The sequence below is a fragment of the Bos mutus genome, chromosome 8 (genome assembly GCF_027580195.1).
Source record: "Bos mutus isolate GX-2022 chromosome 8, NWIPB_WYAK_1.1, whole genome shotgun sequence".
NCBI classification, from domain to species: domain Eukaryota; kingdom Metazoa; phylum Chordata; class Mammalia; order Artiodactyla; family Bovidae; genus Bos; species Bos mutus.
Window position 1 is genome coordinate 14,166,868 of NC_091624.1, and position 14,405 is coordinate 14,181,272.

The following is a 14,405-nucleotide window of genomic DNA, read 5'->3' on the forward strand; positions in this document are numbered from 1 at the left end:
GGCTGGGTTGGAGGCGTCTGCCCTGAGCTCCCCTGCACAGGCTCATGCTTGTATTTCCATTTGTAGTGTCTCCCGATGCAGTCTCTATCTGTAAGAAGACTGTGAGCTCCTTGAGAGCAGGGACTGTCTCGTCTCTGTGTCCTAGGGCTCCTGGTCCTGAGAACTAGCTCAGCGATCATTTTCAGAGCGAATCAGAGGGTGGGGCACAGCAAGAAGGTGATGTATGTTTTCTCCAGAAAGGAGAAGTAACCAGGGTGAAGAGTCTGCCTCCTGGGATCAGGACTGCTCTGAGATCATGGAAGTCTCTTCCCCAGTCATTGGTAAAAAGTGGTCCAAAGTGGTCAAGCTCTCTAAAATGTCTTTATTTTTTCTGTTTTTCCTTTAAAGCAAGTAACCCAGTGATAGCAGCTCAGTTCTGGTAAGTGCCCGCAGAGTCTGGGGACAGCTCTGCTGTCGAATTATTGTATTTATTTGCAGTGGTGATGTTTATCCTTAATACAATTAAATCATGAAGTGAGGCCCTTGATGGTCCCCATCCTCCCACCCCCTTTTTCTGCTGCCAGGCTCTATGGTCCACCTGGCTTTCAACAAGTACACAATAGAACGTTCCAAGATAGTTTGTTACTTTGGAAAGCACAGCTGCTTTGCTTGAGTGGCTTTGTGCTCTGGGTATTGTAACAGTGGTGACGAAGGTGATCGGCGTCTGTGGGACAGACAGGGTGTGCTAACGGCTCTGCAGGCGGTGGTGGGAAAGAGGGGCCATGCTATGGAAAAGCCGAAGCTCCCGGAGAAAAGCTGGGTTCGCTCAGTGACATGTGGGTTTTATGTCAGACCACGTGGAAGACCTTTATCAGACACCCAGTGACATTCCTGCAGGAAGAGAACTCGTCATGAGACTGAAAGTCTCTAGCACAGATGTCAGTGAACTTTTTCTGTCAAGTGCCAGGTAGTAAACATTTTAGATGTTGTAGGCTCTGCTGTCTGTCTCAGGACCACTCTGCTCTGTCCTTAGAGCATGAAAGCAACACAGACAGGATGTCAGTGAATGACCGGGACTGTGTTCCAATTAAATTTTACTCACAAAAGCAGGTGGGCCAGGCTTGGCCCATGGGGCGTGGTTTGCCGCCCCGCCCCCACCACACAGGTGGCCTACATCTTTCCTGTACATTGAAATCACCTGCTGAGCTGGTGACAGCCTCGGCCAGGCCGCACCCCAGGCTAATCAGTCTCTGGGGGTGGGGACCGGGCATCTGTGGTTTTAAAGCTCCCGGGGATCTAGGTCCCAGTCTGTCCCACCTGGTATGTGCCTTTCTCTCCCTGAAACAATTGCTTTCTTATGTGAGCTTTGATGTTTGGTGGACAGCTATTATGTTAGAGAACCCCAGACTATAAATGTTGGTGGACAGCTATTATGTTAGAGAACCCCAGACTGTAATTGTTGGTGGACAGCTATTATGTTAGAGAACCCCAGACTATAATTGTTGGTGGACAGCTATTATGTTAGAGAACCCCAGACTATAATTGTTTCCGCCCCTGGGTCCAAGCTTCAGCCACTGGTGGTCCTGTTTAGGAAGTCTCTGGCCATCCCAGGCATAGGGCTCAGGCTGCTGGAGAGGGTGGTCTTTGAGGTCAGCACAGCTCTGGGGCGCTGTGCACCCTGGGCAGTTGGCGGAGCGTGCGGAGGAGCGGGCTGGTGATGAGACGTTGGGAGGCCTCTTGCCCAGCCCCAGTGGTGCACTAACCAGCTCTGGGCATTCCTTTTTCTCATCTGAAAACAAAGAGGTTGGGCTCGATTAAGTATTTTTCAAACTTCTTTAGCCTCTGGCTTTGGCCCCCTAGGGGAAACCTGCCGTGGAAGGTTTTCCAGGACAGAGAACAGACCAGTTGGCGTTATTCTGGATGCTGCTGAGCTGGGACCCGAAGGCAGGGCTGGCAACTGCTGCTCATCACCCCACCCCACACCCAGGCAGCCTCAAGACACCTCAGGGACCCCAAGATTCTGGAGAACGTAGCTGGCCCTTGTGTTAACACAGCTGGAAAACTCAGCTTTGCATCTCTGATTGCACACGCTGCCTGTGGTGCCGTTCGTTCGGCTGGGCATCAGGTGTCTGACTCCTGTGTCTGGGTTCAGTTCCCAGCATCTCACGAAGGCCCCGAGGGGCCTGTTGAACTGCTCCACACCAGGCTTGGACCTCGAGAATAAGAGGAGAGCTCAGGGATCCCACGTGGGTTAGTTTTAGGCCCACAAGCTTGCTGTGTTTCCAGGATCCCTGTGGTGGCTAGTGTGTGTCTTGCTTTTCATTCTCAGGGGCTTATGACTTACGTTTCTTTCCTTTGCTCACTCAGGAAGTGATTGTTTTGTTTGTTTTTCCCTAATAAAATTACATTTTCCTCATAGCATCTAGTAGAGATTATATATATCAGGAAGTACAACAAGCTAAAAGAAAAAAAAAACAACTCCACCAAGGGAAAAAACCAACCCCAGTAAATATACCCTTTAGGAACAAATGAGCTAATAACCACTGTTCGCAGCTGTTCAATTGCTCTTCACAGCCTGTGGGATCCTGGGGTGGGGAGGAGTGCTGTGGGAGCTGGGGATACAATTGCACTCTGAGGACCGAGGTAATGTCAGGAGTACGGCATCTTGCAGACACTTAGCCCTCCTAGGGAAGGGCAGCAGGGGGTGAATCTGGCCTAGAGCCTGGCGCTGTGCACTGCCCTCTCTGAAAACTGGAGCCCAGGACTATTTGGACCTCAAGCAAGACTCATAGCCATGATGGGTTTCCTTCTCATTGCTGGAGAAACCTTGATTTTGAACATGCCACCCTAGCAGCGTAGCCCGATGGCTGTGCTTAGGTTGGTTTGTGGTTTCTCTGGCCAAGCGTTGTGTTTCACACCAGCTGTCTCTGTCCATACTTCCGACCAGAGTGGTTAGACTTCAGATTCCGTCAACATAGGATCGTGCATGAGGAGCCTGGAAGCTTTCCTCAGGTTCTCAGAGAGCCAGGGTGGCTTAGCAGAAAGGGGGCCTAGAGATTATGCAAAGAATGTCTCTGCTGTGGACTAGCCAGCAAGTGTTTTAACTCCTCTGTTAGACAACCATTCCTTTATCTATAAAATGAGGTGGTAACATGTATGCACCTCATAGCCTTGCTGTGTGGATTAAATGACAAGATGTGAAGTTCCCAGGACAGAACCTTATATGGAACGAACCTTCCAGAGTGGTGGCCATGTCATGGCTGCCTTGTTGAGAGAAGTGGGGCCCGTGGTGGTGGATGCTCAGAGGGGACCCGCGACTCTTCTGTCAACTGGAGAAAGCCCTGGGCGTCACTGGAGCTGCCTGATACCATGGGCCACCCAGCGATGCCAGGGAAACCTGAAACGGGCGCTAAAGTTACTTGGTTTGCCCAACTGTGAAAGGACCTCTTTTTTACCTCCAAAATGTAACATCACAACTGGGATTCTGGGATCTTACCTAGATATTTTTATTTGTGAGCTTTTTTAAAATTTGTGAGCTTTAAGTGACTAATGAGAGCTGCTATTTAGTTTTCCCAATTATGTACTCAGTTAAACTGCTGGTAACCAAAAAGAAATAGGATTTGTAAAAGTTGCTAACAGAGTAGCCAGCATCCTAAATTAGTTTATAGCTGTTAAATAAATCAGTAATCAATCTGCTTTACAGGCTATTACAATTTTTCTTTTTCTTTTTTTAGCTCTAAAACAAATCCTGAAGTCCATAATTACCAGGTGAGCTATTGCTTTTAAAGGTTTTCATGTCATATTTCTTAGTGTCTAAATTCTCCACACTGAGCAGTCATTATGCTTGTAACCAGGTTTTGAAGAAATAACAGCAATATGTTTTTTTTTTTTTTTTTGAGAAAACAGTAAGAGGAGAACCTTCTCTCCAACCCCTCCTTCTTCTTGGTTTTCTGAGCTGCCTGTTTTTCTTTACCTTGTCCGCTGGCAAGAAAAAGGGACATACGTCCAAACTTTCTGGGTGGTCAGACACAGCGTCTCAGGTCCTCCCGGGAGGCAGCTGTTGTCCACGTGTTCTAGGCCCAGGGAACATGAGTCCCTGGAGATGCGCCTCCAGGAAAGGATGTGGTCACACATTTGGGAAATGCTTCGTCATTCATTCTCTTCTTGGATCTTCCAGTGCCCTTTGGGGTGTCAAAAGTACCAAGAAGTCCTTCAAGGAAGACACGTTTGTTTGTTTTTTTTTAAATCTAGGGTTTCCCCAAATCATTTGACTATTGGACAGCACCCCCCCAACTCCCATAAAAACAGCTAGTCTTCTCCACCACTTTCTATTGGTGGTGGGTCCATTACCATTCGTGGAGTGGTAGTTTCTAGAACCTGCTTTATAAGCACCGTGCTAGGCCTGTTACCTGCAGAAGGAGCAAAGGTGGGTTTCCATGGCTGCTGGCCCGAACCCCGTGCCTGCCCGTCAGCCACGGCCCATGGGTAGCTCTCACTGGTTGTTCACAGCCTTCCGCAACCTGGGTCCAGCTTAACTTTTGTATGTATTGTCTCTGCTCCTTAGGATACAGCATGGGTTCAGGTCTTAGAGAATCACATCATCTTTGCCCCATAATTTTTTCCCACTATTCCTTCACCTGCGCTCATCTGCTGGGAAACCATCACCTTCAAAGAGCCTTCTCTGAGCCCCTCATTGGAAATCTGCAGCCGCGCTGCACGTTCAAACCATCTGGCAAGCTTTAAAAAACTAACTGGTGTTTGGGGCTCACCCTGGACTGGTTGAATCTGAAACTCTAGGGTGGGCAGGATCTGGTATTGGCAAGCGTCAGGGCCTTGAAGGTGGTTCTCATGAGTGACCAGGCAAGGACCCTGAGCTGATGGTGTGTGCCTGGCTTCCTTGGTTGTCTTGGACTGAGAGGCAGCACCCATGTCTGATGACCCCCTAATGTGGGGCCAGATTTTCTTGTCCTGGGCAGGTGTGAATGTCCAGGAGGGACACTCCTCTCCTGGGTTTCTGTGTCCTGTCACCAGTCTGGTTTTGAATGTCACAAGTAATTAAATACTCCATGATGAGTTCACTTTGGAGCCTTATTTTAATCAGTCTCTTTCTGGATCTTTCGTTACTGTAGATTAATTAATTCCTTAGATGGGACTGAGATCCCAGTCCAGTGTACATTATCTTCATGAGACTGCCAAATGATGTTTCAGAATTTTATGCTACTGTCTTCTGTACATGAAATCTTTTTTCCTTGCGTGCAGAACCTGGATGTGACTTCTGAGTTATTGTGAATAAGTGTAAAAAGTGCTTTGTATCTGGTAGTGCAAAGGCCAGGTTTCCCAATCTTCTTGACTTCTTTGGGTTCTTGGTTCTTCTTAGTTACAGATAATTTTTTTTTTGAGGGACTTTCAGGTGTGAGTGGCTAGAATGTTGTCAATGGGTCACTAGTGCTTGAAGTAGAGAAAAAGATAAAAATAAGCAAAGCAAAGCATTTCCGACTTAGTGCTGCCTCTGCCCTGGCAGCCTCACAGGTGTGCCCTTTCTCTGCATTCTCTGCTCTTAGTGAACGTCAAGGCAGTTGTTCATTGAGATCAAATCCATGAAAACCGTTACCCGGATGGTATTCATCTCTTAACATCTTTGGCAACCACTGGCCCTTTCCCCTTGCCAGCCTTACAGGTGCTGTGTTGGGAATAAATTGAGTCGGCAGAGAACACCCTGAGAAGTGGGCAGATAAGCATCTCAGTGCTGAGAAGGGCTTCCGGGAGGACAGTGTTGTAGCCTTGTTGTTACTCTGAGCTCAGCAAGCCGAGCCAAATGCAGACGATGGATTGCTGTGCTCTCAATGAGAGGGCTCTTGGCATTTGGGGAGGAACAGTTCTTCACTGCTTGGGACTGTCCTTAGACTTCCAGGAGGTTGAGCTTCCCTCTTCTCTGCCAATGAGTTATGGGTAACCCTCCAGTCGTTATGATAAGCAAAACTGCACATACCTCCTTACAGTTGTCCCCAGGGGGGCATAATTGCCCTGGTTAAGAACCATGTGGATTAACTTTACAAAATGCTCCTTGACAGCTTTCAGTTCATTTCAGTCGCTCAGTCATGTCCGACTCTTTGTGACCCCATGTACTGCAGCACGCCAGGCTTCCCTGTCCATCACCAACTCCCGGAGTTTACTCAAACTCATGTCCGTTGAGTCGGTGATGCCATCAAACCATCTCATCCTCTGTCGTCCCCTTCTCCTCTCGCCTTCAATCTTTCACAGCATCAGGGTCTTTTCCAATGAGTCAGCTCTTCACATCAGGTGGACAGCTTTAGAGGGTATATAATTTTCTGAAGGAGAACAAGGAAGGTTCTGGAATATCCTTCTTCCAGGGCTTTATGGATAGGGTGACCACCTCTCTCCAGTGCATCTGACTTGGTTGTGTTTGAAGACGAGGTGTTAGAAGATCCATTTCTAGTCTATCTTAGTCTCTTGTTGCAGACCCAGTTGGCAGAGCCTCATTTGGAGCCTAGCTGTGTGATTGAAACGCCTGAAACTGCCCAGCTCTGGGCGAGTCATCTATCACTTCTCTGGTCTTCTGCAGCCCCTAAAAGAGAGACATGTGCAGAGATGATTTCCAGGAGATTCTAAAGCCCTGGTCAGCTTTCAGACTCTGCTACTGAGATTTTCCTCCAGATTCCACTTTCCCGTAGGATGTCCTTTGGTGGCTGCGGTCTTGCTGACCGAATCTTTGAAGTAGAGAGGCTGCTGAATACACAGTAGGCCAGGAGGGCATCTTAGGTCCAGAGACCCTGAATGAACAGAATGGCTGAGAATTTTCCATAATAGAAAATGGACTCCTTCTTATTAACAGAAACATCAGGGAGGAAGAAGGGGAAGAAATGATGAAAAGAATAATAGTGGCTAGACTGTAGTGACTTCAATGTCAGGAAAGCCTCATCTGCCCCATAGAAAGTTTAGGCTTGCGAAGCCCCAGGACTTCTGGCAGTGTCTATGGCTGCTGCCCCCTGCAGGCCAGAAGTGGAGCTGCAGGCAGCCTGCCACCCACCCAAGCCTGCCTTGTTTTGACCCCTGGCCATTTTTGTGAGTCACCCGTCTGGGTCCTTTTTTTTTTTTCATGTTAAAATGGGCAAACTACGTCTTTCTCTCTGTTTTATCAGGATCTAGATGGTTTGTGGTTTTGTTTGTTTCCGGGGGATGTTTACTTTTGGATCACCTGATGGAAAGGTATTTAAACGAGAGAAAGAGTTCGCGAACAGTTCTGCTCCCTTGGCGTCGTCCCCTGTCCAGTCCTGTTTGCAGTGTGACTGTTTACACACAGTTGTCGTCCTTTTCAGCAATGGCAGAAATTTTTTCTAAAGAATAAATTACCCCCATTCTCCCCGTTTCTCTGGCCCCTTCCTTCGGCTCCCTCGGGTGAGATGAATGCTGCCCGGCCCCGGGTGCTCTGGGGCACCCTTTCAAGGCAGATGCTTTCCACCTTTCTTCTTAGAGGGCAGCCCCCAACCTTTGTCATGGGGGAAACTTGATATCCTGGGAAACTTCCACTCCCCTAGCCAGGCACCAGTGAGAGCCTCTCCATCCACAGCCAGTGAAGACCGTTGAAACCAAAAGGGCATCGAGTAATCCAGTTTGGTATTTTATTTCTAGCCTCAGTATCATCCCAATCTCCACCCCGGCCAACCTCGGTGGCACCCCCACTCTCCCAACGTAAGGTAAGTACCTGAGCTCCCAGAGCTGTCCTTTTCTACTTCTACTGTCCTTTTCCAAGCTCTCCTTTCCTACTCTGTGGTGAATTGAAATTCTGCATCAGAAACCACTGTTAAAAGAGTTGTCTTGTCCTGGAAGAGATGAGTAATTTGCAAAGTAAAAGAAGCCAGTAATGGATCTAGATTTACTAAACTTATGCTTGATAAAATAAAATGAACTGGGAGGGGATTTTTTTGGTTTTGTTTTGTTTTAGTCAGTCTAACCTCAGGTATTTGGGATTTGGTTTTCTGTTTGAAATGTTGCTTAGAGTTTAAGTAACATTTTTCTGTCCTGAGAATTCAGGACAGATTAAAGCTCAGGGATTTTTGTTGTGGGACTTTTTTGAAAGGATTTTTTTTTTCCACCAAGGATGGAGTAGAGGGTTGCTTTCTGTGATGGTGAATTTTTTTTCTAAACCTTGGGGTCAGTAAACTTTTCTGTAAAGGTCCAGATGGTCAGTATTTTCAGCTTTGTGATCTCTATCACAACTACTCAACCCTGTTATTGTACTGAATAGCTTGAAAGCAGCCGCAAAGGATACAGAAGTGAATGGGCCTGTCTGTGTTCTGGAAAGCTTATTTATGAAAACAGACAGTGGGGTTTAGGCTGAGGGTCGTGTTTGCCCACCTGTGTCCTAACCGACCGTGGTCCTTCCCAGATAAACTGGCATCTGCTTTGTTGTATTTATGATTAAGCTTGGGATTTTTTTTTTTAATGCCAGCTTCATAAAAGCAAATGTTCCTTTTAAGATTTGAATTTCAGATCAGTCTTAATGGGTGTTTGTGTGTGAAGCTCTTTCAGAAACATAGTTGGCGAATTCAGTTTGTATAAAGTTATTTCTTAGTGAGATTGCGAGCCTGGCTCCTTGAGAAAGTATGGTGAACGGAATGATGGGAAAACCTCCGTTCAGAACAAGGCCAAGGAGAGCAGTTAGTTCTTGATCTTTCTTACCCCGTCTGTTGCGGATCCTGTAGGACGACAGTGCGGTTTGATCATAAGCACTTGATGTCCATGGAACATTGAAAAGCAAGTTAGACTAGTGAACTAATACCTCTAAAAGTTTCTGTATTGCAGAGACCATTTCTTTTCCAGACATGAGGCATGGAAGAGATCCATATAAATGCTTTTTAATTTAACCTCATGCCTATAAAACGTAACATGGATTTTCGCCTATTTTACCACGTTGGTTTCCTTGCGAGGCAGTCTTCGCTGGGAATGCCAGGAAGGCTGGCCCAGTGCAGCTCGCAGGTGGCCCTGATGCCCAGCAGCATCTGTGCCACCCGGGAGCTTGACCATGCAGAGTTCCAGCCCCACCCCAGACCTCCGGCATCAGAATCTCTGAGGGTGGGACCCAGCATGTGGTATTTTATCAGACTCTCCCTGAAAAGAAAATGATGTTTGGTCCAGCACTTTTAGAAGAGGCTGAATAAGGCATTCACGGTGTATGTTCCCATGGCAACAGCTCTGAGAATCCCCATAGAAAAGGAACCTTTTTCACCATCACCTAGCTTTTCCCAGACTGACTAGATCCTTAGACACCCTTGGAGGGATGATGGCCCAGCCACAGGCAGCGCTGTTCTCAGCTTGGAAGTTGATAGAGGACCAGACTGTCTGAACTTAAAAAAAACACTTGAAAGTAGAGAATCTGTGCGTTTCTTGTGAAAACCATCTGCATTCATGTAGTTCATGGTTTCCCCTGCCCGTTTCCTTTGTGCTTATGTTGCTTCGCTCAATTCTCTGATTGTCTTCCATACCCCCGCCACTAACTGCTCCCTCTGCAAACAAAACAGGCCATCCTTTCAGGATGACAGGCCGCACTGGAAAGCGTCAGCCAGTGGAGATGACAGCCATTTCGATTATGTCCACGACCAGAACCAGAAGAACTTAGGAGGAAAGCAAAGTATGATGTATCGAGATAAAGTCATGACTGCGCTTTGAGAGACTGAAGCGTCTTACTTCCATTCACCATCATAGTTTCATTCCATCCCATGGAAAGTGCCTTGCATCACATGGACGTGTTTGTAGCAGTGTCTCCAAGGAATAGTTCTGAATGGTGTTTTCAGTGTCCGTGTAAATATTTGCACGTAACCACGATAGGTAGTCATAACTCACTGTGGACTGCATTCTCAATAAAATGAAGGTAGTTAAAGGCTCAGGAATCGTTTTGATATTCTGATTTTAAAATTGGAGTATAAGTCTGTGTTTATTGTATTGCCGTGTACCTTATGTTTCTTTGTTATTTAATGAATGGGACCAAATAAACCCAGGAAAACTTGGAAAGATTGCTCTGTAGAGAGAGTATCATGTAGTACCGTGGTGGGGATTGGGGTCACTGGGGCCCAGCTGCTGTCATTGTGTGATCTTGGACAAACCATTTTCCCTCTGTTGGCCTCGTTTTCCCTGCCCGAAAAGAGCAGGTTGGACTAAATGAGCACAAGGTCTTCTCTAGCTCTAAAATTCTGTGATTTGTCAACATTTAATATGTTTAGGCTGAGCATATAACAGTCAGACTTTCTCTAACAGAGGATTACCTCTTTCAGAAGCTAAATAAAGTATGTAACATGTTAGAGGTTATATAAACACAGGGAGATTTTGAATTTCCTATCTTAAAGCAGTTTAGCCACTTTGAATTTTAGCAGTTTTATTAATCATAAATCGCATAGCATTTGTCTTTATAGAAGTTACTGCTCAAGTACAAGAATAATTTTTTAATGTCTTAATGATCGGTGCTGCTAACTTGCATGATTTCAGAAGACCTAATTATGAATACACACTGTCAGAATATGCAGAGTTTAAGGGTTGGTTTTTATCCTAGACTTCTTAAGAAGCAACCTACAGGGACTTCCCTGGCAGTCCAGCAGTTAAGACACCACGCTTCCATTGCAGGGGGCATGGGTTCAATCCCTGGTTGAGAAACTAAGATCTTGCATTGCCTCGAGGCATGGCCAAAAGCTAAAATAAATAAGCTTAAAAAAAAAAAAAATATATATATATATATAAGGCAACATGCATCTGAGACCCATTGATGGCTCAAATTAAAGCATATAAAATTTTAATGACGTTGTGCCAAAGCATCTGGGCAAGAGGACAGGAGGGTGTTGCTACAGTCTTTTTGTAGAACCAGAAATCAGTATGTTGTCTTTTAGAATAAAACTTGTACCCAAATATTTATTTCCCCCCCATTCCAAGCTCCCAAGTAAGTCATTTTTTCCCTCTTGATAGGTAGGCTCGAGACCCTTTCTTAGTATTTTTGTGGTCAATTCTTGTGCCATTTTCATATATGTAACGGTAATTTGGCCCTCTCAAGCCTTTTTTTTTTTTTTTTTAAAGATGTGTTGCCATCCTTTGAGATAGTTTATTGCCGAAATCTGACCTTTTTTGGAGGGGTTACCACGAAAGTCTATCCAGAAGGAGAGAATCAACTGCAGGCTCGGCCTGGTCAAGCCCATCATCTGTAAACTCTCCCGAGGCCCTTGTTTACGCGTGTTTCCTTTAGCAGACCTTTTGATCCTCAGTGTTTGTGCTGCATACAAGTAATTGTGTTCTGAATCTTTTTATTTTATTGATACCTTTTTCCAATTGTGTTTCTGAGCAATAAAGACTATTCTTGCTTCTTTTTTTTTTTGGACACCATCTTCATTTGACACTGCACAGAGGTATCGTTTGTGGATGAGGTAGGTGATGGGACTTTGGAAGTCTGACGTGAACATTGAGTTAGGTGGTATGGAGCAAGCTCATCCTAGAATGAGACTGCTCTTAGGAAGAGTGGCATGACTTGTAGGCACAGTAGCCGAGGTGTTTCTTCATCCAGGGCAGCTCTGGTGAGGGCTTCTATGACCTGGTCCCAGACGGCAGGGGGTTTCCATTGTAACAGTCCTACGGTGAGGGTGGGTGTTTGCCTTAGCAGCTGCTCATCCTGGCAGAGACCTCCACACTTGTGTCTGTGACCTCCTGGAGATTGTGTATGCTTGTCTGATAATCTATAATAAATACCTTTCTGCCTAAAGTAACTTGAGTGGATTCAGTTGTTTGCAACCAAGAGGTCTAACCAGTATACATACACGACCTCCTAATTGTTAAAGGAAGTGTGTGCTTTTTATCCTTCAACTTCGCAGACCTTTCTCTACTACATCTGACAACGGTAATCACTCATTCACAGCTTCTTGAAGCTAGTCCCTTGATTTCTGGGATTTCTGACTCTAGCCCTTGTACTTTTTCTTCTTTGTACCAGCCTCTGTGCCTGTCTGCCTGTGAAAGATTGGTGTTTTCCAGGGGTTCTTCCTCTGCCCGCTGCTTTTCTCACTTATCAGTCTACCCGCTCTTCTCATCTTGTTAAGATTTTATAAGTGCTGTTGACTCTGAAGCTATTCTCTGTAATGCAGACAACTCTTGTGAGTTTTTATACTGACATTTCAACCTGTATATCCTTGTACATATCAAGCATCACATGTCAAAATTAAAGTCATCCTATTTTACTGGAAAAAAAAAAAAAAAAAAGTAACTTCACCTGGACTCTCTTCTTCCTACCCAGGATAAGAATTTGTGTCATATACAACTCTTCTCCCTTTTGCCCTGTGTGTCCAGGCAGTCCCCAGGTCTGTTCAGCTTGCCTTCTTAGCATCTGTCTGTCAATCCACATTTCCTCTCTATCAACAGTGGTCTGTAGCAGCATCTTCTTTCTGGCTGAGAGGTACCCTTTTCCTGATCTCCCTGACTCCTCTCACCTGACAAGCTCATCCTCCTCACAACCACTGGAGTGGTCTTTCTAAAACGCCATCTGATTGCATCCTTGCAAGGCTTGATATCTGCCAGGGTTCTCCATCACCCATAGGATGAAGTCCAAGGCCTGCTCTGGAATTCCCCCGCTATCTGTTCCTGTCCTGTTGCTCCAACTAGGGTATTTCCCCCCATTTCTCACCCTCCTGTTTAAACTCCTACAACACCAAACTGCTTGCAGTTCCTGGCATTCACCATACCCTGCTGTTACTCCCATCTGTGCCTTTGCAAATGCTGTTCCTTCTGCTGAGGATGCTGTCACTCCCATCCTCTTTGCCCAACTCCTGCTCATCCCTTAAGCCTCTGCTCATGATCACTGTCTTCTCCCAGGGACTCTGACTGCCCCCACCCAGCTCTGCAGTTGAGCTAGGCGCTGTGCTCTGTTCTACTACTTCCCCCGGCTCCAAGTATGTCAATGATATACTCACTGTTTTATGCCTCTCTTATTCATCTCATCTTGGAGGTGGTACATTCCTTAGGTCTAAGCTTTGTGTCACACTCTCCTTTGTTCCCTGATGCCTGATGAATAGCAAGTGCTCAATGAATGTCTGTTCAGGAGATGAATTATGTTACATTCATTCTAAAGGAAACATCTCACCAGATGACAGGCAAGAATCCATCACTTCTGAGCTGGTCTGAAAAAATCTGAACAACCGTACCCAGCTGGGAGCATCGTCCCTTGAACAGGACTTTGACCACCATGTATCTTCTGGATTCATCTGCCTCCCATGAATATTATTCAGTGTACCTATGGTGTTCTCATTGGAGGCATTGCTATAATGTTGAGTGGGACAGAGGACGGTCTAGCCGTGTGATATTGGAAACTCTGGTAGGTGGACACTGATCCCCAGAAACATACAGGGGCTAGTAGCCAGGTGTGTGCTTCAAACTCTGCATATGTCACGTCATTTGATCTTCCTGACTGCTCTGTGATATTCTTATCTCACATGAGGAAGCTCAGGCTTAGGTCTAACCAAGCAACTTGCCAGTGGTCACACAACTGAGAGGTGGTCACTCAATTCTGACCCCGAAGTCTGTCTGCCCATCTGTACTTTAAGGCCTTTCACTGCTAACTATTCCACCACTTGGGACCCTGTTGATCCACATCTACAGGGGACTTATTAGATGATGTTGAAGAGTCACGACACCGAAATCCAGAACTACTAAGATGTTACCCCCCACCAGCAGCAGTGTAGTGTCTGTCTGTCTGTCCCTCCTCCACACCAGTTGTCTGTAACCTTGTTCATCACCATCACCAGTGAGCTAATAACCCTCCTCCATACCTTGTCCATCCCCCCACCCTTTCTCTTGCAGCCTAGTCACCCTTCCATTCAGGCATTCATGCACCAACAGCACCCTTTTCAAAGGAGCAGAGATTGAGAGTTATTTTCATATTGAATCACTCATTTGAGATGATCCCCTTCTTCCTTCCTGAGAGCTCACAAATTAGTCATTTCTTTTGGAATACTATCTGCTGGCAAAACCGTACTCAGAATTCCATGAACTAAAGGGATTAGCTACTCAGTTACTTACTGACCTTGTAAATATCCATTGTTTTTCTGTGATCTCTCAGAAGATATAACAGTGAATTGACAGTGTCATCAGATTGATGTAATTCGTGTGGACGGAAAGTCTTGCAATCATGACAGGTAATTACCTTGGCCTTCAAAACCTGCTTGCCTGTTTCATCTCTTGGTCTACCACTTCCACTGAAAGTGGTTCTCTTGAACAACAAAGAGAAAGGAAAAAGGACAGTGCACGAGTCCTTTGTTTTTCCTGCCTCCTAATATCCCACCATCCTTCCAGGTCAGTGACTCGAGCCTCCTGGGTCCTACTCTGAACTCAGTTAATGATAGATCCTTCTTGTTGCCGTTGACTCTGTAGCTTTTAACTAGTCTTTT

The 14,405-nt window shown here is 45.9% G+C and overlaps 1 protein-coding gene across 10 annotated transcripts in view; it reads left to right on the plus strand.

The window, feature by feature from the left end:
- The window catches only part of EPB41L4B (erythrocyte membrane protein band 4.1 like 4B), a 138,807-nt gene that overhangs the window by 63,100 nt on the left and 61,302 nt on the right, over positions 1 to 14,405 (plus strand). For 9 of the 10 annotated variants that reach the window (XM_070375144.1, XM_070375140.1, XM_070375142.1 and 6 more), the window contains exons 13-15: positions 388 to 418; positions 3,714 to 3,747; positions 7,630 to 7,694. In XM_070375144.1, coding sequence (XP_070231245.1) covers positions 388 to 418; positions 3,714 to 3,747; positions 7,630 to 7,694 — 130 coding nt within the window. Of the gene's footprint in view, positions 1 to 387; positions 419 to 3,713; positions 3,748 to 7,629; positions 7,695 to 9,518; positions 11,346 to 14,405 lie in introns of those variants that run through there. The other variant, XM_070375150.1, reaches the window with a different exon arrangement.